The sequence below is a fragment of the Balaenoptera musculus genome, chromosome 19 (genome assembly GCF_009873245.2).
Source record: "Balaenoptera musculus isolate JJ_BM4_2016_0621 chromosome 19, mBalMus1.pri.v3, whole genome shotgun sequence".
Taxonomy (NCBI): Eukaryota; Metazoa; Chordata; class Mammalia; order Artiodactyla; family Balaenopteridae; genus Balaenoptera; species Balaenoptera musculus.
The window spans coordinates 23,432,732-23,458,391 of record NC_045803.1 but is presented as its reverse complement, the minus strand read 5'-3'; the positions used below and the strand labels follow the sequence as shown (position 1 = coordinate 23,458,391).

Genomic DNA, 25,660 nt, shown 5'->3' with positions numbered 1-25,660 from the left:
CAGGGGAGGAAGGACTACGGAAGGGGATGCTGGGCTGTCAGTGCTGCAGCGGGCAGAGGGTGATGAGAGAGAGGGAGGCCAGGCCTCTGGAGGAAACTACTGGCCGTTGAGAAAGCAGGAGAGGAAAGGCACTACCCCAGAGCAATTTGGTGCTATCCAGAAAGAAAGTGTGGAGGCAGTATCTCAAGATTGCAGTTGGGCTTTGGGAAGTTTTTAGGGGAGGGCAGTAAGTTTCGAGCCCCTGTGTAGACAGAGTATAAGGACCTAGTGGTGAGAAAGAGAGTGAAGATATAAAAAAGACTGGGAATAATGGGTGCCACCCCACCTAAGGCAGGTGGAAGGCTGCGATGGGCTGCAGATGGAGGGATTGGAAAGGAAGAATTAAAAAACCCTTTCCTTAGGATAAGGGGGAGGGGGCAGGAAAAGCAAACTCCCAAGAAATGTGTGCTCCTAAAAGGTCTCCACTTAGGGGAAAACTCTAAAAACTTTCCATATAATCCATGCAAGCATAGGTTTGGAAAGGTATCCAGTTTAATAAGTGATTTGTCCTTAATTTCATTTCAGCTGTGAGGGATCTGAGAGACTTTAGCCCAAGGTTTTCCTTTAAGGCAGTAAGTGGAAATGTCTTCCCTGTGATAACACTGTCATGACCAGGCTCTTGTCCTTCTGTGGGACTCATCTTCCTGGTGTTCTGGTAACCTCTGCTGTTGCCGGCCATCTCAGGTCTGACTAGTCATGGCCTGGCAGAGTCATTAAAGCGTGGATTCAGGAATTTGGCTGGTTTTTAATACTGGCACTGCTGGGTTAAATTGGGCATTTCTTAATTTCTTGGTGACTCCATGTCGTCATCTGTAAAATGGGAATAATAATAATATTTCCTGTCTCATAGGATGGTTTTTGAAGATTGAATAAGATACTGCAGATAAAATATGCAGGGGCGTCTTGCACACAGTACTCAACAAATGTTAGCTATATCACTGGAGGTTACAGTTGTTGACTAATAAATGTGGGTAAAACATACTTACATTCTAAATATTATTTGACATTCTTTGAAAATATCCTCTGTGTGTAGGTAGTGAATGAAAGAGGGGGAGAGAGAGAAAAAGCGAGAGAGCAACTGATTTTTGGTGGTGAAAAGTTTGGAGCCATCTAGGCCAATATACTATTAGAACTGAAGATGCTCTTCTGAGAGGTGAAGTGACTTGCCCAAGGTAATACCAGTGGTAATGGAAGAAACAAGTCTAAATACTATGTTTTTTGACTCTCAAGCCAGTGTCTTTTCCGCTCTACCTCACTTCCAGGTATGGCTTGTTAGTTTTTCGGAACTCATCCCAAATTATGTCCTAATTCAACTTTGTCCAAGTTCGTCCCAGTAAACAAAAAGAGCAAGAGCTTGGACGAGAAGAGCAGTCCTTCCGGCCAGTAGATGGCGCCCAGGCACTGCCACCGGGGTGGGTGGAGGCTGAAGGGGCGGGGCTCGTGCGGAAACGGGGCGGGGGGGCACGCAAACTTTCCTTTAATTGGTCGAAGAGCCTCGGCCCACTATCCAATCAGAAGCGGCTGCTTCATCGCGTTACGGGGCTGGGCGGCCGCCCGCGGAAATTTGAAATGGCTGACGGGTTGCTGGCCGGTGTTGGGTTGGGGTCGGAGGCGATGGCGCGGGACCACGAGCGCACCGGCTGGGCTGTGGAAGAGGAGCTGGCGCCCTTCGGGAAAGGTGAGCACCCGTTGTGACGGGCCGGAGGAGCCGCCGCCTGCGACAGACCGTGTCGGCAGCGCGGGGGGCGTCGGGACTCTCCGAGGCCGCCTCAGGCGCAGGCCTTCCGGACCTTGCTGGTCTGGGTGGCGGCGGTGGCTGGGCGATGCCCCGACGTCGAAGTCGGGAGGTACCCAGGGCAACTCCCCCCGCCCAATCTGGCCTCAGCTTGCTCGAGACTGGAGGGAACTGGGCCGGCCCGGGAATTCCTACTTTTGCTGTCTGGATGGGGCCCCCGGGCTGTGTGCACGCGTTTGTGAGTCCAGAGTGGGCGCATTTTTTAAATGTGCATCTCAAAGGAGATCACGTAGCACACTTCCCTTTCCCGAAAGAGAAGAAACTTGAACGCTTGGCCTAGTTGGCTGCATCTAGGCCAGCACTGAGCGTTGAGGGCAGGTGACATGCCCGAAGGTAGGGGAGCCAGTTTGGGACAGAGTCTAAAAGTAGAACCCAGGTCTAATTCTCAGTCCTTTCTACCTCTTCATGGAGACTCCGTTTTTTCCCCCTGATATTTTAAGGTGGTTTTACTTTAACATTTTCAGTTGTATTGTGTAGTGGAAAGAGTCCTGGAGAAGTGAGAGAACATAGGTGTGACTTAACTCCTCTACCAACCACTCTTGTGAACTGGCAACAGTCGCTTGGCTTCAGTTTGCCCATCTGGAAAACAGGTAGTGGTGTTACGGAGTGGTGAAGGTGAAGTAAAATAATGTGTGAAAAGAAATACTTCCAAATTGGATCTAAAGAATTGTGCTGAAGTAAGGTATTCTTTTTAATTGTAAGACGCACGTAACAAAATTTACCATCTTAACCATTTTCAAGTGTACGGTTCAGTGGTATTAAACACATTCACATTGTTGTGAGGCCATCACCACCCTCTGTTACCATGATTCTTTTCATCTTGTAAACTGAAACTCTATACCTGTTGAATAATAAACCCCCAGTCACCCCTCCCCCCAGCTCCTGGCAACCACCATTATACTTTGTCTTTATGATATAATTTTGACTCCTCTAAGTACCTCATATCAGTGGAATTGCACAGTATTTGTCTTTCTCTGACTGGCTTATTTCACTCAGCATAATGTTCATCCAGCACTTGTCGTAATTTCCTTCCTTTTTAAAGCTAAATAATTTTAGCTATTGTGAATAATGCTGCTATGAACATGAGTGTACAAATATCTCTTGGAGACCCTGCTTTCAATTCTTTTGGAAATTGCTGGGTCATATGGTAATTCTATTTAAAAATTTTTGAGGAATCACCATACTGTTTTCCGCAGTGGCTGTACTGTTTTACATGCCTACCAACAGTGCACAAGGGTTCCTGTTTCCCCATATCCTCGCCAACACTTGTTTTCTTGATAGTTTTTCTTGTTGTTTTTTGGATAATAGTCACCTAATATGTGTGAGATATCTATGTTATGTGGTGGGTACTGTTGTAAGTGATTAACATATAGTTTATTCTCTTAATTTAATTGAAGTTGGCATACTGTTTTCATCTTCCTTTGGGTACAGAGAGATTGTTACACAGCAGGTGAGGTATTGTGTTCTCTGAGGCTCAGGTGCATTGATAATCTGTAAGCAGGAAGCCCTTCAGTACACCTTGGTCATCTTGTTGCCATGTCCAAACTTGTACTGCTCGCTGCACGACAGGCCAATAAATTGAGAGACGAGTTGTTGGGGCAAGGAATAGAGACTTTATTTGGAAAGCCAGCTGACTGAGAAGATGGTGGAATAGAGTCCCAAAGAACCATCTTGCCAAAGTTAGAATTCAGGCTTCCTTTATACTAAAAGGGGAGAGGTTGTGGCTGGTTGTTGCAAACTTCTTGGTGTCAGAATCCTTTGTTCTTGCAACTATCCAGGTAGGTCAGGTCAGGATGTTCCTGTAAACCTCCAACAAGACAAATGTTATTCTCTGTTTAGCAACTTTTTATCACTATATGATTGGAAAAGTGTTATACCTTTAAAGGTCAGAGCTTTGAGAAGGGGCTATCCTGTGTATTTCAGGCTATAGGCAACATTCTTGTATCAAAAGCAATAGGATACAAAGGGTAAAGTACAAGAAACAGATCCAATATGGAGTCGGATTTGTTCTTCCCTATTACAGTCTGTGGGGTCACATAATTCTGGTGGCCTAAACAGGGGCAGAGAAGTGGAAGGAGGGAGAAAAGGAAGGAGAAATATAAGGGGTGAGGGAAGAGAAAGACTGCTGCTAGTAATTGTCTCAGATACCCTTCCTGAAACCACAGGAAAGAACTTTGCCAGTCTAAATGCTACCCTCAGCATTTATTTAGTAGTCGTTTTGTCTATTAAAAACATCGTATTGCACAGAATTAGATATGTCACTGGCCCAATCACGCCTTGTGAAACATAATTACATACAGCCCAAACCTAATGCGATTAGCATTTTCTAATCCTTTCCTTAGACACAGGCATTGAAATTAGTCAGGAGGAACCTAGAAGCTTTGGTGAAGTAAACCTTATGCATTATTAAGAATCTCTCATCCTTGTTTATTGAGGGGCATTGACAAGCGATATTGTAGAAATTAGAGGGAGGTTTCAATTTGTTTGAGATGGAGTATAGGAAATCAGCTCCGTATTTAATGCAGCTTTATGGAATTGTTTTGGAAAAAAATGACTGTAAGCTATGTGACCATTATAACTTGCTAGCTCTAGTAATAATCATAGCTATGTCCTCTGAAGGAGAACTTGGGTGATTCCCACTTAATTAAAAACAACCCTCTTCCTCACAGAAGAGCAACAAAAACCTAACCCATGGGCTTCCCTGGTGGCGCAGTGGTTGAGAATCTGCCTGCCAATGCAGGGGACACGGGTTCGAGCCCTGGTCTGGGAAGATCCCACATGCCGCGGAGCAACTAGGCCCGTGAGCCACAACTGCTGAGCCTGCGCGTCTGGAGCCTGTGCTCCGCAACAAGAGAGGCCGCGATAGTGAGAGGCCCGCGCACCGCGATGGAGAGTGGCCCCTGCTTGCCACAACTAGAGAAAACCCTTGCATAGAAACGAAGACACAACACAGTCAAAAAAATAAAATAAATAAATAAATAAATAAATAAGTCAGGAGCTCTTTAAAAAAAAAAAAAAACCTAACCCATGAAGGATTTTAAGTCCTTATTGTTTTGAAGTAGAACTTGGATTTTGAGATATTTTTAAATTTAGAAAACTGTTTTTTTCTGACAATGATAGAGGTAAGTAAAGCATTATAGCCAAATCCTTGTTTTTATTTGTTTGGAATTTCTAAGCAAGTATATGATAATAGAAGCAGTTTATAAGCACTGGAAGTGTCTGGGATAGTTGAGCCTGCCTATTTTTGTTCTCTTAGGTTTGTTTGAAGATGAAGATTCATACAGTGATTGTAGCAATTATGATAAACCAGGTACTAGTTTACAAAGTTTTGTGCCAGAAGGAAAAACTAATTTCCCAGAAATGTTCCAGACAAGTCACCTTTTGTTCTATGAGCGATTCAGAGCGTATCAAGATTACATTTTAGGTGAGTAGGTCCTTTTTTTTGCTTCTTTTGTCTTTTAATTTATATGTATTCAATAGATGGTCTCAGTTCCTCAGACTGCCGTTTGTTGGTTCTGAGAAAGTAGATTTAAGTGGATTTATTAACTTCTCTCTCCTTTATGCAGCCCCAATTCTTATTGCCTTTAATTTGTTTGTAGCTGACTGTAAGGCCTCTGAGGTAAAAGAATTCACAGCTGAGTTCTTAGAGAAGGTCCTGGAACCATCTGGATGGCGGGCGGTCTGGCACACTAATGTGTTCAAGGTGCTGGTTGAGGTAAATTTAATTCTGTTGTTAAGACATTTATCTCTAGCTAAAAACACTTTCCCTCAGACTGTTGTAGCCACAGTGCTTATTTTTGATTAAGGTTTATGAGCTGATTGAAAATAGCGTGTTTTTCACATCTAACTGCCACGGTGTATGAAGTGTTCCACAAATTTTAAAGGCAACTGAGGAGGGGCTACCAGGGAATTGAGGTGGTTTAAGTTTCAGTGTCCTTTAAAAAGGGGAAATGGATTAGAAACCTATGAAGTGAGGGAGGTATTTGAGACCGTTTAAAAAACAAAGAGGCCTAATTATAAAGTCAGTGGGGTTTGAATTGATTTTTTACCTTCTTAGTTGTAGCCCATTAAAGTAGCTCAAACCAAGCAGGCATTTTAAAACTAGCCTATTTTTTGCCTAACAAATTTGTAGGTATGTGGTTAACCTCTTGATGTTCCATTGCAGAAAGTAAAAACAATCTTATTTTTCAACGGACTGGGCCTTTTACATTAAATTTGCACTCTAATTACAGCTGTGAATTTTTCTCAGTGTTTGTTAACCGGACCACAAAACCCCTGTTAAACTAAAATGGTAAACCAGGGAGTGTGAATGAATACAAGTTGTGGCTGCAGCCCCTTCAGAAAATGACATCACATGCTGCAGTGACTATATATGAGGCAATGGTTTGCAAGCAGCTGTTCCTCGTGGATTTTTAAATTTTGGGTTATGCTAATGTCTTTCGTTGCAGTTCAGACCTATTAATTTGATTATGATAGTAGCTCCCTTCCCCCAACACACCTCAATTCTCTAAAAGCAGTCAAAGTCATTGTTTTAAAAGAGAAATGTGCCATTCCTCTGCTTAAAAACCTCTAATGCATTGCATTTACCAAAGGCCTGTGTTGGCTTTATGGCTTCTCATTGTGCTAGATAACATGTAAGAGCCAAGCTCCTTCCAATGCCCTTCCTGTCCTGATCTTCTTGCCTCTCTCTCACCTCACCTCCTGCTGCCCGTACCTCATTTCCTTCCTGTGGTTCCAGCAAGAAACACTGCTTCTCTGCTTTTCCAGCTGCCAAGCTTGTCTCTGCCCCAGGGCCTTTTGCATCTTTCCTGCTCTTCACACGGCTGCTTCCTTTTCATCCTTTTCATTGCAGTTCAGAAGTGACTTCCCCTACCCTCCCAGTAAAACCAGACCACCACCCCTGCTACTTATTCTCTGTCACATACTTGTTGCCATCTTGTTTGTTTATTTGTCCTCTCAATTATAATGTCAGCTCCATGTGGGTACAAGCCAGGCCCGTCTTGTTTATCCTTTTATGTTATGGAAGAAGGCTCCCCACTCCCATTCCACGCTTGAAAAAAATCAGGCTGTAAGTAGTGTTTTAGATGTATCTTAATTTTGATTTGCATATGTTAAGTCACGTTATTTTAAATTTCAGGTCACGGATGTGGACTTTGCAGCCTTGAAGGCAGTGGTGAGGCTTGCTGACCCATACCTCTGTGAATCTCAAGTCAGCACTTTTACTTTGGAGTGTATGAAAGAGCTCCTTGATCTGAAGGAACACCAGTTGCCCCTGCAGGAGCTGTGGGTGGTATTTGATGATTCTGGAGTGTTTGACCAGACAGCACTTGCCATTGAGCATATCAGGTAGGAAAAGAGGTTGATAAAAGTAATCTTGTGGCCAAAAACTTTGGATGAAATGCAGTAATTCTGGTCTGTATTATACCTAGATTTAAAACTCAAACTGTAAACTTGGTCACTGCAATATTTTAAAATATTCAAAGACAGGGGAAACTTTTTAAAATTAAAAAAATGTTTTCAATGTTTAAAATTTTCATTTTGAGGTAATTTCAGACTTACAGAAAAGTTGAGAAAAGTAGTACTAGGGATTCCTGTATAGCCTTCTCTCAGTGTCCCCAAATGTTAACAAAAGATAGGGGATTTTTAAATTTTGTTTGTATATATTTAGAAACTGTCTTAAAAGTTCTGGATGCTAAGGCTATAGTTGGTGTACTTGAGTATAAGAGGAAAGGAAAGAAGGTAAATAAGGTGGTATACCATCACTTGTGCACTGATAAGACTGACGTACAGTGTTTTCAAGGATATGTCTGGCCAAAGAAGGTGTTTTGTCAGGCCACTTCCAGGATCCTTAGCGGGTATGTGCATGCCTTTCAACCTTTTTTGGCTTAGTCGGTTTCCACTTGCACAGGTGCATGCCTTGTCCCTTAAGTGAGAAGGAAAGCCCATACCTGCATTAATAGGTATGCATTTTTTAGTTTTTCAGATAACTTTTTTGTCGGATAGTTCCTGATACAGATAGTTCTTTTGAATGTTCTTTTTATAAGTATATTTACTAAGGAAGGCTTACTTTTGGCTATTTAAAAATGGACTTATATTCCTCCATGAACTGGAAGACTGGATAGTATAAAGGTCATGTTAATAATGTTGCTTGGTGTTTTGTAGTTCAAAAAGTACTTTCCAGTTTCTATACCGTTAGTGAGTTAGCCTGGTTTTGCTGAGCTTAATTTGATACTCTACAAAGAAGTAGAGCGTCTTGGGCCCTGCTTCTGACATTTCATAGAAAATTTCTAATTGTATGCAAAGACATTGGACTTGCATACAGTGCAAGGACTGTAGGTATTCAATATTAGGCCAAACAATATAAATCTAAAGAACTGGCTTATGTCTAGAACCAAAATAACTCTCTTATGTTTCTCTCACTTAAAAAATCTGTCAGTTGAGGCATATGAAGGTAAAGGGATAATTGACGAGTTTAGGAAATTAGGAATCAGGGAGCTAATCTCTTATGGGTATAGAAGTTGATAGAAAGACAAGTATCTGGAATTAGTAATAGTATTATTTGAAGGCGAGCCTGGCTAAATTATTCTTTATTTTGAGGTGAGGGCTCAGATTCTGGTCAGTGTCCAGAAAAGGTCAAATTATGAGGATTTTCATTTGTTCATTTTATTCAGTAAGTATTTCAGTGCCAGGTCCTGAGTTGAGGGTGAGATTTGACTGGTGCACAAAACAGACACAATCACCATCACCAGGGAGACCGTCAGTCTAAAGGTGGGAGATGAACCTTGATGAAATAATCACAAAAAGATATGTGTACGATTGGAAACTGCAGTGAGTGCTGTGAGGGATTACAGAGTGTTCTAAGACTAGGTCAGGTTGCTGTAATACGGTTATTTCCTGAGGAAATGGTATTTGAACTTGGGTCTGAAGGGTTGGCTAGGTGAAAATGGTTGTGGCAGTTTAGGGGAGGGAACAGGTTCAGGAACTCAGGGAGTTTAAGGAGCCGGAGGGCCAACGTGGTTAGAACATAGACAGTAATGGAAGAGACTTAGGAAACCAGCTTAGAGGTTGTCAGGGGTCAGAAGGTGCAGGGATTTGTCAGCCAACGAATCATTTTTGTCTGTAAGAGCAGTGGGAAACCGCTGAAGGGTTTTCAATCAAGGATGAATATGATCAGCTTTGTGTTTTAAAAGGTTCGTTCTGGCTGCGTGTAGAAAGTAAATGGAGGGGGAAGGGGTAGAGAGATCAGTTAAGAGACAGAGTGGACTAGGGTGGAGATATGGAGAGTACAGATTAGGCTTATTGAGAAAGTAGGATGGCTAAGACTTGGTGGTAGAATGGATATGGGAGAAGTCAAGGCTGGCTCCCAAGTTTCTGTCTTGAGAGAATAAACACTGGAGGAGGTGCAGATGTGAATGAAATGTGAATGCCCAGTACTGAACTGGTGAGGATATTTGAGCTGGGTCATGAAGTGTAAATATAAGCTTACCAGGTGGAAAAGGTGGAAGGCAGCCTGACCAGCATGTCACAGCAGGTTTGAAAGAGCTTGTGAAATTGGTAGTTTGCACACAGGGTCTCTGAGGCAAGAGAGGTGCTCTAGAGGTGGACTGTGAGTCCACGTAATATCACCAGGCTCAGGAATTTGGACTTTGTTCTGAGGACAGCAAGGAGCCAGCAGAGTTTTTTGGTTGAGTAAAGGCATGCTCAGGTTTGTTTTTTTTTTTGTTTTTAAGAGATGCACTCTAGAGGGTGAAGAGAATGACAGTCTAATCTATAAGAATTAAGAGATGGCTTCATTTTCACTGCTCCTTCCTTTTCAACTTTTTGACAAGTTATATCGTCTGTACTTCCTGGCATTCCACTAATGCTTCTACTCCTACAGTACCATTGAAATTGTGCTTAAGGTCACCCATATTCTCGTATCCAGTCGTCACTCCTCTGATCTCATCTTACCTTGACCTCTTGGTCACATTCTAATTATTTGCTCATTCCCATCTTCTTAACATACTCTAGTGTCTTCCCAGTTTCTGGGACACCGCTTTATGATAGTGTGTCACGGGCTTGCTTTCTTAGTAATCTTGGCCAGCTCTTCCTCTCATGCTCAAACTTCAGAATGTTGAAGTTACCCAGGGCTCAGGCCTAGGCTCTCTACACTTCTCTCTCTCTAATCAGCTTTGAAAGCACATTAGAATCTCCTGGAAATTTTCTTTATAGGAGTTCCAACTACTACATGAAGAAAGAATGATAAGATGAGAATATCAGTATTTTGCAACCCATAATAAAATAGGGGTTTCAGGCAATGATCCTCAATGGCTGCTACAGCCATTGGTGAAAAACTGATGGGGAACTTTGTGGCAGATAAATCAGGCTGACAATATCTGAATCCATTGATCATTCGTAAGCTCATCATCAAAAGAGATGACCAGGTATCATGTGCTTCGTGATGAAGCTACCTTATACCTCCCTTGAAGTATTCTTGCCAAAAAGTCTTTCCTAAAGACGATCAAGTCTCTCGTCCTTACTCTCAGTTTACTAGAAATAAAGGAAACAGAAGGACATGTTAAATGACCCCATGCGGATGCAATCAGTAAAATTCAGAGGGTGGGAAACTATTAAATAAATTGCAAGGTGAAAAAGAGGGATGGATAATCTATAGAGTGAAAGCGATTTAATTAAATTCAATGGCTGACCCTTGTTTGGACCCTGATGAGCAAGCCAACTGTAAAACAACAACAGCAACAACAAAAGAGATAATTAGGGAAAACTGAACACTGACTGGATACTTGGTTATTAAGGAATTAAAACTTTTTTTGTATAAAGATTTATTTTAGAGGCACATACTCAAAATTTATAGGTGATATGATATGTCAGAAATTTGCTTTAAAATGATCCAGTGTCAGGATGGTGGGGGTAGGAGAGCAGAGAAGTAAGAAGGTGGAGTAGAGGTGAAATAAGATTACCTGTGAGTTGATAATTGTTGAAGCTGGTGATGGATACATGGTATTCATGTTTTCATGTTTGCTCTTGTATATGTTTGAAATTTCCCATGATGAAAAATTTGTCAAATCACTTTGGGGAGCTTTAAAAAAATATGGATCCTGCACCCTCCCTCCCCCATCCCCCACCCAAGAGATTCTGGTTTATTGGTCTGGAATAGGATTGAAAATCAATTTTTAAAAGCTTCCCAGGGGACTGTAATGGGCAGCCAGGGTTGAGAACTACTGCTTTATTTTATGTCCCTGGATGATCTCATCTATTGCTCTAATGCCATCAATATGCTGACAGCTTCCAGATTTATGTCTCTAGCCCTGACCTTTTCCTTGAGCTCTGGTCTCGTATATTTATCTGCACTCTTGACATCATCCATTTGGAGTTCAAATAGGCATCTCAACCTGAACATGGTGAAAACAGAACTCTTTATTTTCAACCCTAAACTTGTTTCTCTCCCAGTCTTTTCTATCTTAACAAATGGCACTAATTTCCCCCAAGTTACAGATGGTCAATAAATAGTTCTTCTGATAAAAAGAAGGTCCTAATAGAATCAATGTTGTAGAAAACTTCTTTAGCCAATCCAAAGAAGTTCATGTGTGACTCATGACTATCAAATCTAGCAAATATTCAGTCTTCTCTATCATACTTGATAGACTTGTTTTGATTTACTCTTATTCCTCCAAAACCCTAACATTTTAAGCCAGTGATTGAATTTGAGTGATACTAATTTCCTTTTCAGGTTTTTCTATCAGAACATTTGGAGGAGTTGGGATGAAGAAGAAGAGGATGAGTATGATTATTTTGTTAGATGTGTTGAACCTCGATTGAGATTGTAAGTATTTATTAGTGGCCTTGTACATGTTGGAAAAAATAGCTATTTGTGATTAAATTTCACCTGTGTTTTGTATATACTGTATATATACTCCAGGGGCCTACAGATAGAAACAGACTGATATACAAATAATATAACCCACTGACAAGTTATTAAATAAAAATTGTACAGGTGCAGAGAAACCTACTTTTAGTGTTTATAAACCTACTTGTAGTGTTTTTAGAATCTAAAAGCAGAGAATTCAAGAACATGCAAGTTAACAGCTCACTCTTGTAAATTTGAATAAAACTTAATTGAGCTAATGTGTTAAAAAGAAACAACCCGTTACTAAACTCAATAAAAACAATTAAAGAACAGTGAAATTAATTGAATTATGGAAGACTTTTTTTTTTTTAGAGTACTTTTAAAGACATGGCTTTACTCTTAAGTTCTTACAGTAAAACATAGTAGGCTAAACAGACTTACCTCAGGATGTTTTGTCAAGTTCTTTTCCTTAAATCTTATTTGATAAATAGATGAAAATACTAAATAGTTAATATTGATGGTGAATAAAAATTTCCAAAATACCTAAATACATTCTACTGATTTATCACATTTTGGTAGGGAAAAACCCTTCCATTATAAAAATACCCCACCCAAATTAACCATGCAACCCAAATAGTTGTCCTGCACTGACTTTGTTAAATGTGGCTTCCACTAGATGGTGCTATAAGACCAGGTAACTTTTTGGTACTTGTGCATGGTACTTTAATACGCAGTGCCGCAATAAGAATAAAATTAGACCTTGCAGGCCAAAACAAAGAAAAAAAAAATTGTAGAAGGTAATTTTGTCCCTGTGTGAAAGATGATTTGGTTACATAAGATAAGGCAGTAACTCTTTACATTTCTGTGTAACCAATTTGATTTAGTAAGTTTCTCTTCATTTAAACAGTAAATCATAAGTAAAAAATACGTGAGAAATCTGGTTAAGGTTGGTTCTACCTGGTTTAAAATTATATATGTCTGATTTCAGCTTTTCATAAATTGGCTGTGATTTCTATTTAGCCTTTCCAATTTTTCCATTATGCATTTCCTGTTTTCTCATAGTGTATTCAATAAAATGCCAGAATTTCAATAAGCTTGCATATTTTCTAGTTTTGATATACTTGCTTTTAAAGAGCAATGGTTGGGTTTGATTGAAGGGAAGTGTAATGGTGGATGAATATCATGTATCTGGCAAATTTGATCTTTACTTGGAAAATAACTGTATTCCGATTTGACAGTCTTACATGTTCTAACAACAAGAAATGATTTACATACATATCTTATACATCACTGGCAGATGGGAAAGCATAAGGGAGGAATTGTTTTCAGTTATGGCGAAGAAACTATGGTACTTGATTGGGAAACTGGAATGTTATCAAATATAGGCAGACTCTTTAAAAGGTCCCTAGGCTAAGACAGGAGTAGAGCTATTCACAGGCAAGAGTTAAAGGGAATCAAACCATATTGTCTTGATTTTGTACTGTGAAGTAAATATTTTTCCTTTCTAATTCAAAACACTCTGCTTCAGAGCTTATGGGTCTGAGACACAGATGTTGGTTCATTACTTTCAGACTATGAAGTATCACTATAATGAGAAGAAATAAGCTGATTGGCATGGATATTGGAAATGCTAAGAAACTAATTTTAAAATTTGAGTCTTAATCTTTGTAACTTAATAGATCTGATCAAGCAGTCAGTGGTTGGGTCCCCAATTTCTTGTTTGCAAAGTGGATTTCTAGAATATCTTTAAATGAGTATGGATTAACCAAAGCAGACAAAATCCTTGCTTTTCAAGCTTCACCTAATTCATTTACTTGAAAAGTGGAAAAAATATTTTCTATTCATCTTAAATACTATTTAAATGTTCACTGTAACTTGATGTAAATTTGTTTAGGATATGGTTCTGTTTTTTTGTCCCTGTACCTTACTTCGAGCGTGACGAAGTTAAGAAGACATTATCTAAGGCAATCGTACTCAACCTTGGCTGCACATTAGAATCCCCAGGGAACTTTAAAAAAATACCCCTCTACTTTTAGAGACTAATTTAATTGGTCTGGATGGGGACCTGATCATCTGTATTTTTAAAAGTTCCCCAGTGATTCTAATAAGCAGCCAAGGTTAAGAAGCTCTGGCCTAAGTCAGTGTGCTTTCAACTGAGAAATAAAGCAATTATTTTAAAACGACAGGTAATGACAATAATATTGCAGTTTACCTTCAAATCCATTAATTTCATATCCATTAACTTGATTGTACATTCATAAATTATTGTATCTAGAAGTACTTTTTGTTCTGTCTATATATTTGAGAAGGTTTATAAATTAATAATAAACTTTAAGTGCCAACAAAGTTGTCCAATACAAGGTTATTTGGTTTTAATCACTCTCTAGTTTAGTAATAACACCTTTATTTTTTTCTCAGAATCGCAAAGGCTTATGTTTTTGAAATACTCTAATAATCTTCCTGAGGGAATATTCAGCAAATTTTGCCCCATAGTGCTTTATTTATTTATTTAATATTTTATTTATTTATTTGGCTGCACTGGGTCTTAGTTGCGGCATGTGGGATCTTTAGTTGCAGCATGCGAACTCTTAGTTGCGGCATGTGGGGTCTAGTTCCCTGACCAGGGATCAAACCCGGGCCCCCTGCATTGGGAGTGCGGAGTCTTAACCACTGGACCACCAGGGAAGTCCCCTCCATAGTGCTTTAAATGCAAGGAAGGGGGACTTCTCTGGTAGTCCAGTGGTTAAGAGTCTGCCTTTCAATGCAGGGGGCGTGGGTTCAATCCCTGGTCGGGGAACTAAGATCCCACATGCCGTGGGGCAACTAGGCCAGTGCCGCAACTACCACGCCCATGCACCACAGCTAGAGAGCCCGTGTGCCACAACTACTGAGCCCGTGTGCTCTGGAGCCCATGCGCCACAACTAGAGAGCCCATGTGCTGCAACTACTGAGCCCGTGTACTCTAGAGCCCCTGCGCCACAACTAGAGAGAAGCCTGCGCACCACAACGAAGGGCCCATGCACCGCAATGAAAGGTCCCACATACCGCAACGAAGATCCCATGTGCCTCAACTAAGACCTGATGCAGCCAAATAAATTTAAAAAAAAAAAAAACTAAACTAAATTAAAAATAAATAAATAAGTATAGGGAAGGACTAGATGATTTGAATCATTTAAAATTTTTGATCCTATAAATGTGGTAATCTTAAACATTGTTATGAAACTACTTGGGATACTATCCTCACCACCCCTACCTCCAGGTTGCCTTCTGCCACCCACTTATTAAGATTTTGAATCTAATGTATGAGAAAATAATTTCTTGTTAAGTAACGATTACAAATTGTACAACATGAACTCTCAGTGTTTCAAAAACACAGATGTTTGGATCTAAGGGAAAAAAAAAATAGCAACTCCTCAAAAGAGAAAAGTTAGTGACCTTAATGAAGTGGTCCTTAAAGCTTTCAATAGCTTTCACCTACTCAGTAAGACTTAACATGTTCCTGAGTTACATACTATGAAACACTTTTCTTATGGGGTCTTTGAGGACTAAATGGGTGTCTTGATGATGGGAAAATGTGTCTGAAAGGCAGTGGGTTTCAATTTGCTTTTAAACTTTCAGGCATTATGACATTCTTGAAGACCGAGTTCCTTCAGGACTTATTGTTGACTATCAAAATCTGCTGACTCAATGTGAGGAGAGTTACAGGAAATTTTTAAATCTGAGAAGCAGTTTGTCAAATTGTAACTCTGATTCTGAGCAGGAAAACATCTCCATGGTGGAAGGGTTAAAATTGTATTCAGAGATTGAACAGTTGAAACAAAAGCTAAAACTCATTGAGAATCCTTTGTTGAGGTATGTGTATCTTTGTTCTTCTCAACTAGTTGACATCTTTTCTAACCAGCTGTCTTACTGAGAACTGACAGGTCTGTTTGGTTTCTTTAAGATATGTGTTTGGTTATCAGAAGAATTCTAATATACAAGCAAAAGGCATCCGTCCAAATGGCCAGAAGGTCACCCATGTGGTCTCCTCCACCATGACGACTGGTCTGCTGCAGTCCCTGCTCAGGGATAAGCTTTGTCCAGAGCCTTGTAAGGAAGAAATAGAAATTCAGGTAAAAGGAGAGTTTGTTGCTCCAGGTGGCTTTTTTTTCTTCAGATTCACCCCAGGCTTTCCTGAATTCTACAAAAAGTTTTTAGGAGTTTCCCAGAGCTGGTTTTCTGTGAAATGGAAAGCAGTGAGAGCACTGCCTTTCTGCAGTGTTAGTCACTTATCAACCATGCACTGAGCTCAGTGCAGTAGCAAAGGAGATACCTACATACGCAGTTTTGGCTCCCTTTTCAAAATGAAACATGAAGGCACCTGGAGTAATACTCAGGTTGCATTTGAGGGGTATATATTTGCAATATGTTGTTTTGTTTTCTAGTTCCATAGTGATCCGTTGTCTGCTATAAATACCTGCTATGAGGGCGACACTGTTGTTGTTTGTCCTGGCCATTACGTGGTACATGGTACATTCTGCATTGCTGACTCCATTGAGTTAGAAGGTGAGTATGGAAGATCATACAGCCAAACTCTCGTGCATGATACGCTTAAGATAACAGTAAATCACTGATCTTGTTGAAGCTCCGAGAATTTGATTTAAACCCATTTGATTTCAAATGAGTTTCCTTGAAACATTAAGGGTTTTTGGAGTGTACAGGTTATTGACTCAGTGTTTGAGCAACGTGAGGTGTGATTCTTTGTGGCATTATAAATGTTGGGAAGACAAAAACATAGAGAAAAAAAGACCATTAGGAAGAAGTATAATTCCAGATTATAGGTGGTTGGTGAAAAGGAAATTCATTATTAGAATTAAAAAAACATTCCAAGCAATATTTTTTAATTTGTTGCTTCCTCTTATTTCATATATGTTGTGGACATATTGGTGCTTTTTTTTTTTTTTTTTAAAGTTAGCTTACTTTTGTGAAAGGTATAGGTCCAACTTGAAATTAGATGCAAAATCTCCATCTTAATTCTTTAAAAGCTTGTTGAATCTCGCAAATTCTAAAGTGTACTTTTGAGAACATTAATGTTGAAAGAGTCTTTTAAAAATAACTTTATTTATTTATTTAATTTTTGCTTGTGTTGGGTCTTCGTTGCTGTGCGCAGGCTTTCTCTAGTTGCGGTGAGCGGGGGCTACTCTTCGTTGCCGTGTGAGGGCTTCTCATTGCAGTGGCTTCTCTTGTTGTGCAGCACGGACTCTAGGCGCATGGGCTTCAACAGTTGTGGTAGGTGGGCTCAGTAGTTGTGGCTCGCGAGCTCCAGAGCGCAGCCTCAGTAGTTGTGGTGCCCGGGCTTAATTGCTCCGTGGCACGTGGGATCTTCCCGGACCAGGGATCAAACCCACGTCCCCTGCATTGGCAGGCGGATTCTTAACCACTGCACCACCGGGGAAGTCCTAAAAATAACTTTTTAGGAGTTAAAATCTTATTGTACATTTAGAGTGATTCCTAAATTTAGGTTACTTTACAGTAGTTCACCTTGGTCCTTTGTATTTCCATAGCGTGTCAAATTTAGATGCACCTGTTCAACTATTTACCAAAAGAGCTTCAAGTTAGCAATAAAGCTTGTCATGCAAAAAATCATATATCATTTTGGGACTGGTGCAGCTGTTCACAAACTGCTTAAGCTATGTTCTTTAATTTTATCTTGTCAAGAGTTCTTAATGGAAGCAAGGCTGGGAATTTAATTTCCTGCTGTTCACTAGTACACCACCTCATCCCCTTTTTTGTTTTATGTGTGTAATTTTTGTTCTTTTTCCTCTCCAAAATTTGATATATAATAGATGTGTGTTTATAAATAACACGTCTGCAGGATAAAGCACTGCAATAAAAACACTATTTTTTTGGCATAGTGCAAACAGCATTGCTATTACAGATTGTATGGTGGATAAGCATTCTTCCTAGATTGGTGAGGAAATTATAATGTAATTGCCAACATGTCATAAATAACCATATAGAATTCTGATAGTTAAGTGTAAGAATGACTGTAAATTTATGAACAGAGGGCATTTCTGAGAATTTGGGGAATCAGGTGATATCTCTAGTGTGAATATATGGAGTACTTGTTCACGAGTAAGATTAAAGCTTATCTGAGGGCTTCCCTGGTGGCGCAGTGGTTGAGAGTCCGCCTGCCAATGCAGGGGACACGGGTTCGAGCCCTGGTCTGGGAAGATCCCACGTGCCGTGGAGCAGCTGGGCCCGTGAGCCACAACTACTGAGCCTGCGCGTCTGGAGCCTGTGCTCCGCAGCAGGAGAGGCCGCGATAGTGAGAGGCCCGCGCACCGCGATGAAGAGTGGCCCCCACTTGCCACAACTAGAGAAAGCCCTCGCACAGAAGTGAAGACCCAACACAGTCAAAAATAAATATAAATAAATTAATTAATTTAAAAAAATGTACTTTAAAAAAAAATGGCTAATTGAGGCTCTTCCTTTAAAAAAAAAAAAAAAAAGCTTATCTGATAGCTTATCTGATCTATAGCTGACACTTACAACAAGAGATATATATTGAGTACCTGCTATTTGCAGGGTATTAACAGTACTTATAATAGGATTTTTCTTTCTGTCTTTTTTTAATTTATATTTATTTATTTATTTATTTATTTTTGGCTGTGTTGGGTCTTCGTTTCTGTGAGGGCTTTCTCTAGTTGTGGCAAGCGGGGGCCACTCTTCATCGCGGTGCGCGGGCCTCTCACTATCGTGGCCTCTCTTGTTGCGGAGCACAGGCTCCAGACGCGCAGGCTCAGTAGTTGTGGCTCACGGACCTAGTTGCTCCGTGGCATGTGGAATCTTCCCAGACCAGGGCTTGAACCCGTGTCCCCTGCATTAGCAGGCAGATTCTCAACCACTGCACCACCAGGGAAGCCCTGATTTTTCTTTCTTGTTTAGAAAATCCATTCAGTTAGGCGAGGGCTTTCTGTTTTAAACTGCTAAGATTACGTAACTTGTTTATGTAATAACTTGTTTATATAATGTAATACGGCCATTCTTTTTATATTTTTAATTTTTCACATGATAGAAAGCCATAGCTATTATAAAAATGTGCAAAGTACAGGTAGACACATAAAAAGAATCAGGGAAGGACTTCCCTGGTGGTGCAGTGGTTAAGAATCCACTTGCCAATGCAGGGGAAATGGGTTCGATCACTGGTCTGGGAAGATCCCACATGTCATGGAGAAACTAAGCCCATGCACCACAACTACTGAACCTGCGCTCTAGGGCCTGCGAGCCACAACTACTGAGCCCGTGTGCCGCAACTACTGAAGCCCACGCACCTAGAGCCCGTGCTCTGCAACAAGAGAGGCCACTGCAGTGAGAAGCCCGTGCACCACAACGAAGAGTCGACCCCGCTCGCCGCAACTAGAGAAAGCCCATGCGCAGCAACGAAGACCCAATGCAGCCAAAAATAAATATATAAATAAATAAATTAAAAAAAAAAAAAAGAATCGGGAGAGAAATTTACTCACAATCTAATCATCCAGAATCCACCACTGGTAGCATTCCCGTGTGTGGAGTCCTCTTGCATTCTCTAGAGTCCCCAAAGGCTTGTCTGTGCTCTTCAAGTGTAGAAAACTTTAGTGACTTTGCCTGTTTAATGTTGTCACTGCTTTCATTTACTCAAGCAAAGACTCAACTTTAGACAGTGAGAGTTATTTCTTAAAGCTTTGTCTATGTGATTCTGTTTTATGATAAAAGTCAGGCAAAGTTTTCTAGTTTTCTGATACTGCAGTTTTTCATAAGCCCATTCAGAGGTCTGGCCTGTATTATTAGTTTGATTAAGATTTGTAGAGAACAATGTTTTTTATTGGTTAACAAGGTAGACCTATTTTTCCAATAGCTAAAATTGTTCTAAGTCAGTTTGTCAGATTTTAAGTCAATCTGTTTAAGAGAATATAAAATTTAGAAAATCTTGAGAAATGCCTAGGCTTTTTCAATCCTAATTACGATAGAATAATAGAATCTTAGAGTTGGAAAATAAAAAACTTGTAGGGCTAAACGCTTTAAAGCCCTCTGACCCAGCTGTGAGTACTTAAGATGATTACTATTTTTTTAAACTTATTTATTTATTATTATTTTTTAACATCTTTATTGGAGTATAATTGCTCTACAATGGTGTGTTAGTTTCTGCTTTATAACAAAGTGAATCAGCTATCTGTATACATATATCCCCATATCTCCTCCCTCTTGTATCTCCCTCCCACCATCCCTAACCCACCCCTCTAGGTGGTCACAAAGCACAGAGCTGATCTCCCTGTGCTATGCAGCTGCTTCCCACTAGCTGTCGATTTTACATTTGGTAGTGTATATATGTCCATGCCACTCTCTCACTTGGTCCCAGCTTAGCCTTCCCCCTCCCCATGTCCTCAAGTCCATTCTCTATGTCTGCGTCTTTATTCCTGTCCTGCCCCTGGGTTCTTCAGTAGCTTTTTTTTTTTTTTTTTTAGATTCCATATATATGTGTTAGCATACGGTATTTGTTTTTCTCTTTCTGACTTACTTCACTCTGTATGACAGACTCTAGGTTCATCCACCTCACTACAAATAACTCAATTTCGTTTCTTTTTATGGCTGAGTAATATTCCACTGTATATATGTGCCACGTCTTCTATATCCATTCATCTGTCGATGGACACTTAGGTTGCTTCCATGTCCTGGCTATTGTAAATAGTGCTGCAATGAACATTGTGGTACATGACTCTTTTTGAACTATGGTTTTCTCAGGGTATATGCCCAGTAGCGGGATTGCTGGGTCATATGGTAGTTCTATTTTTAGTTTTTTAAGGAACTTCCATACTGTTCTCCATAGTGGCTGTATCAATTTACATTCCCACCAGCAGTGCAAGAGGGTTCTCTTCTCTCCATACCCTCTCCAGCATTTATTGTTTGTAGATTTTTTGATGATGGCCATTCTGTTACTATTTTTTTTAATAACAGTTTTGTAAGTGACTTTAGTGCTGAAACTGGTATGAGATGGTTGATAGGGGGTAGTCTTCCTGATATGCAGGCAAATTGAGGAGTTGTTATTATTAAAAATTGTATACGTTGGTAAAAATTAAGCAAGATATGTGGAGAGATAATTAGATTTTATTTAAATGTAACTGGGTTAACTGGTCTCAGATATCATTTGGAGTCATTTGAAATAGAGGAATCTATCATATAAATTTTGTGTTTAGACATTTCCCCTAACCTATCTTAAATGTTCTTGCTCTCTTCCTTAGGATATGGTCTAACAGATGATATTGTGATAGAAAAGAGAGGCAAAGGAGACACTTTTGTGGATTGTACGGGTGCGGATATTAAAATCTCAAGCATAAAATTTGTTCAGCATGGTGCCGTGGAAGGAATCTTAAGTAAATATCTGAATATTTCATTTATTATTTGTTCCAGACTTTGTAGGAAAACGGTACTTTCCCTGGAAGATAGAATTTAATAAAATACCACTCTTGAGTAATATGCAAGGCTGATTAATTATTTGTGTACATAGCTTGACAACTGAGGAAGCTTACTCTAAAGTGAAAAATAGTTCATTGTATTCTTGAAAATTTGTTAGTTTAATATTTGTTTCTGTGTGATCATTTTTTTTCTTTTAAAACATTCCAGTATTGTGGTCTGTGTTCTTTGTATTTGATTTAGCCCTGGACTCAAACCAACTATCTTCACATTGTGATAGTATTTATTTCCTGGGATTTGTATCACTTATTTTGAATTGGGCCTCCTTTTCTTCTCTCTTCTAAGATAGTCATGAAAGTTACTTTCTGATATTTTTTTTGTAATGAGAAGTGCTTTTTAACTTGATTTTGCATTTCTGAGGGCAAGTCATTCTTTTTTAAGAATGCTGCTTTTAGATTTTATCAATAGAAAATAACTCAAAATAGTCATTGTTTTATAAATTATGAATTCATAATTCCAGTAACAGAGTTTAAATGAGAAATATTTAGACTATCTAATATCAGCTCTAGGCCATTTCTAATATTGGAAAAGGCACATTACTTCTTAAAGTATTTGATTGCATGTTTTCATCATAGTTATTCACCGTGGCAAGACTACATTGGAAAACTGTGTATTGCAGTGTGAAACTACAGGAGTCACAGTACGAACATCAGCAGAATTTTTAATGAAGAACTCAGATTTATATGGTGCCAAGGTATGATAACCTCTTATGGGAAGTAGTTTAGGTTTAAGTTCTAAATAAGTAAATAAAATGTCCTGGGACAAGATGTAAATGCATACTCCTGTTCTCTTTCTTCAAAGAAGTTCAGATACTTACATGTACTAAGTCAACCAGACTCAATTGTATAAGGTTCTTCTTATTTAGCATTTTCAAAACAGAGATTAGGAAGAAAATAATAAATCTCACAGTTTCTCTGTCACACCTTTAAAAGAGGTTAGACCCTTTAAGTTGTAACTTTGTAAATGATGTAGCAACTGCGGCTGGGTTGATTTTTTTAAATTAAATTTTAATTTTGAGATTGTAGATTCACATTCTGTTGTAAGAAGTAATACAGAGGTAGTCTGTATGTGTATCCTTTACCAGTTTCCTCTAATTGTAGCATCTTCCAAAACTATAGTACAGTATCACAACCAGGATAAGATTGATTCAGTCAAGTTGAGTATTTCTGTCACTACAAGGATCCTCCATGTTGCCCTTTAAAGCCATATCTAGGTGCCTCTCCTTTTGACCTTCTCATTAATCACAGGCAAACGCTAATCCTTTCTCCATTTCTGTTATTTCATCATTTCAAGAATGTTATATAAATAGAATCATACAACATACAACCTTTTGGAATTGGCTTTTTTTCACTCAGCACAGTTCTCTGGAGCTTCACCCAGGTTGTTGCATGTACCAATAGGTTGTTCTTTTTTATTGCTAAGTAGTATTCCGTGTATGGTTGTTCCACAGTTTAACTGTTCACTTGTTGAAGGACATCTGGGTTGTTTCCAGTTTTTGGCTTTTGTAAATAAAGCTGCTATAAACATTGGTGTACAGGTTTTTGTGCAAACATCGTTTTCATTTCTCTGGGGTAAATGCCTAGGAGTGCAGTTGCAGAGCATGTGGTTAGTTGCATGCTTACTTTCTTTAAGAAACTGCCAAACTTTTCCAGAGTAGTTGCACCAGTTTACGTTCCCACTAGCAATGTTTGAGTGATCCAGTTTCTCCATATCCTAAGCAGCACTTGGTATTTTCACTACTTTTTAATTTTAGCCATTCTGATAGGTGTGTGGTTTTAATTTGCATTTCCCTAGTGGTTAATGATGTTGAACATTTTTCATATGTTTATTTGCCATCCTTATCTTCAATGAAATGTGTATTATGACTTTTGTCCTTTTTTTCTTTTTTATGGAGATGGACACTCTTTTTTTAAAATTTATTTATTTAATTAATTTATTTATTGGCTGTATTAGGTCTTCGTTTCTGTGTGAGGGCTTTCTCTAGTTGCGGCAAGCGGGGGCCACTCTTCATCGCGGTGCGCGGGCCTCTCGCTATCGCGGTCTCTCTTGTTGCGGAGCACAGGCTCCAGACGCACAGGCTCAGTAGTTGTGGCTCACGAGCCTAGTTGCTCCGTGGCATGTGGGATCTTCCCAGACCAGGGCTCGAACCCGTGTCCCCTGCATTGGCAGGCAGATTCTCAACCACTGTGCCACCAGGGAAGCCCTGTCCATTTTCTAATTGGATTGTTTGTTCTTTTTTACTGTAGAGTTTTAAGAGTTCTTTATAAATTCTAGATATGAATCCCCAATTGGGTATGTCATTTACAGATATCTTATGCTAGCTTGTAGCTTGTTTTTTCATCATTTTCACATGGGCTTTTACAGAGCAAAGTTTTAAAATTTGATGAAGCCCAATTTATCAATTTTTACTTTTATGTGTAAGAACTTTTTGTCTAGCCCTAGGGTGCAAAAATTTTCTCCTTTTTTTTTGTTTTTCAATTTTACAGTTTTCATTTTACATTTAAGGTCATGAACCATTTCTGAGTTAATTTTGGTATAAAGTGAGTTTTAGGTCAAAGTTCATTTATTTGCTTATGGATGTCCAGTGGTGACTGCACCATTTCTTGAAAAGTCTATCCTTAAATAAATTGGTTTTGTATTTTTATCAAAAATAATTTGAGTATGTTTTTGTGGGCCAATTTCTGGGTTTTCTGGTAGAATAATTCGTCCCACTCTCACTTGTCTTTTTTTTTTTAATTGTTTCAGCTATTCTAGTTCCTTTGCCTTTCAATATAAATTCTAGAAATATCTTGTTTGTATCTACAAAAAGTCTTGCTAAGATTTTAATAGGACTTTCAATAAACCTATATATCAATTTGGGGAGAATGGACATCTTTTTTTACGTTGAGTCTTCCAATCTGTGAACATGATATGTCTCTCCATTTATTTAGATCTTTGATTTCTTTCATCAGCATTGTGTAGTTACAACACAAGTCTTGTATGTGTTTTTATAGATTTGTACCTAAACGGTTCATTGTACGTGATATTGTATTTTTAATTTATTGTGCTTATTGCTAGTATATTGAGATACAATTGATTTTTGTATGTTTGTTTATATCCTGTGACCTTGCTGAACCTTCTTATTAGTTCTAGGAGTGTTTTCATAGATTTCATGGGATTTTTCTATGTAGACAGTCATGTCATCTACAAATAGAGACAATTTATTTCTTCCTTTCCAGTCTGCCTTTGGTTTCCTTTTCTTGCCTTATGGCACTGACAAGAACTTCCAGCATTACGTTGAATAAGAGTGGTGAGAGTAGATATCCTTACCTTGGTCTTGATACTGGGGGACTGTATTCAGTATTGTACTGTTAAGTATAAGGTGTTTTTTGCTTTTTTTTTTTTTAAATTTTTATTTATTTATTTATTTATGGCTGTGTTGGATCTTCGTTTCTGTGCGAGGGCTTTCTCTAGTTGTGGCAAGTGGGGGCCACTCTTCATCGTGGTGCGCGGGCCTCTCACTATCGCGGTCTCTCTTGTTGCGGAGCACAGGCTCCAGACGCGCAGGCTCAGTAGTTGTGGCTCACGGGCCCAGTTGCTCCGCAGCATGTGGGATCTTCCCAGACCAGGGCTCAAACCCATGTCCCCTGCATTGGCAGGCAGATTCTCAACCACTGCGCCACCAGGGAAGCCCAAATGTTTTTGTTTTGTTTTGTTTTTTTAAATTAATTATTATTTATTTATTTATGGCTGTGTTGGGTCTTCGTTTCTGTGCGAGGGCTTTCTCTAGCTGCGGCGAGCGGGGGCCACTCTTCATCGTGGTGCGCGGGCCTCTCACTATCGCGGCCTCTCTTGTTGTGGAGCACAGGCTCCAGACGCGCAGTCTCAGTAGTTGTGGCGCACGGGCTTAGTGCTTTTTTAAGAATTAAAAAAAATCCTTTTTCAGCTTTATTGAGGTGTAATTGACAGAAATTTTATATAGTTAAGGTGTCCAATGTGATGGTTTCATATAAATATACATTATGAAATGATCGTCACAGTCAAGCATTCATTACCTCACATCATTACCTTTTTTTTAATTCCCCATCCGCTCTACCCTTTGGCAACCACCTGTTTGTTCTCTGCATATATGACTTTGTTTCTGTTTTGTTTGTTTGTTTGTTTTGTTTTTTAGATTCCACATATAAGTGAAATCACACACTATTTGTCTTTCTCTGTCTAACTTATTTCACTTCGCATAATACTGTCTAGGTCCATCTTAGTCATCGCAAATGGCAAGATTTCATTCTTTTTTATGGCTGAGTAATATTCCATTTGTGTGTGTGCATGTGTGTGTGTGTGTGTGTGTGTGTGTGTGTGTGTGTGTGTGTGACACTACATCTTCTTTATCCATTCATCTGTTGTTAGGCACTTAGGTTGCTTCCATATCTTGGCTATTGTAAATAATGCTGCAACGAACATACATCTTTTTGAGGTATGTATATTTTTTTGAATCAGTGTTTTCGTATTCTCAT

At 39.4% G+C, this 25,660-nt stretch overlaps 1 protein-coding gene across 1 annotated transcript in view; it reads left to right on the top strand.

Annotated features, from left to right (window-relative positions):
- The first annotated feature begins 1,576 nt into the window (after positions 1–1,576).
- Positions 1,577–25,660, top strand: part of SHCBP1 (SHC binding and spindle associated 1) — a 38,317-nt gene continuing 14,233 nt past the window's right edge. The window contains exons 1-10 of the mRNA XM_036832304.1: positions 1,577–1,717; positions 5,091–5,258; positions 5,434–5,549; positions 6,972–7,180; positions 11,562–11,654; positions 15,297–15,530; positions 15,622–15,790; positions 16,103–16,223; positions 20,936–21,067; positions 21,743–21,861. Coding sequence (XP_036688199.1) covers positions 1,609–1,717; positions 5,091–5,258; positions 5,434–5,549; positions 6,972–7,180; positions 11,562–11,654; positions 15,297–15,530; positions 15,622–15,790; positions 16,103–16,223; positions 20,936–21,067; positions 21,743–21,861 — 1,470 coding nt within the window. The 5' untranslated portion in view covers positions 1,577–1,608. The remainder of the gene's footprint in view (positions 1,718–5,090; positions 5,259–5,433; positions 5,550–6,971; positions 7,181–11,561; positions 11,655–15,296; positions 15,531–15,621; positions 15,791–16,102; positions 16,224–20,935; positions 21,068–21,742; positions 21,862–25,660) is intronic.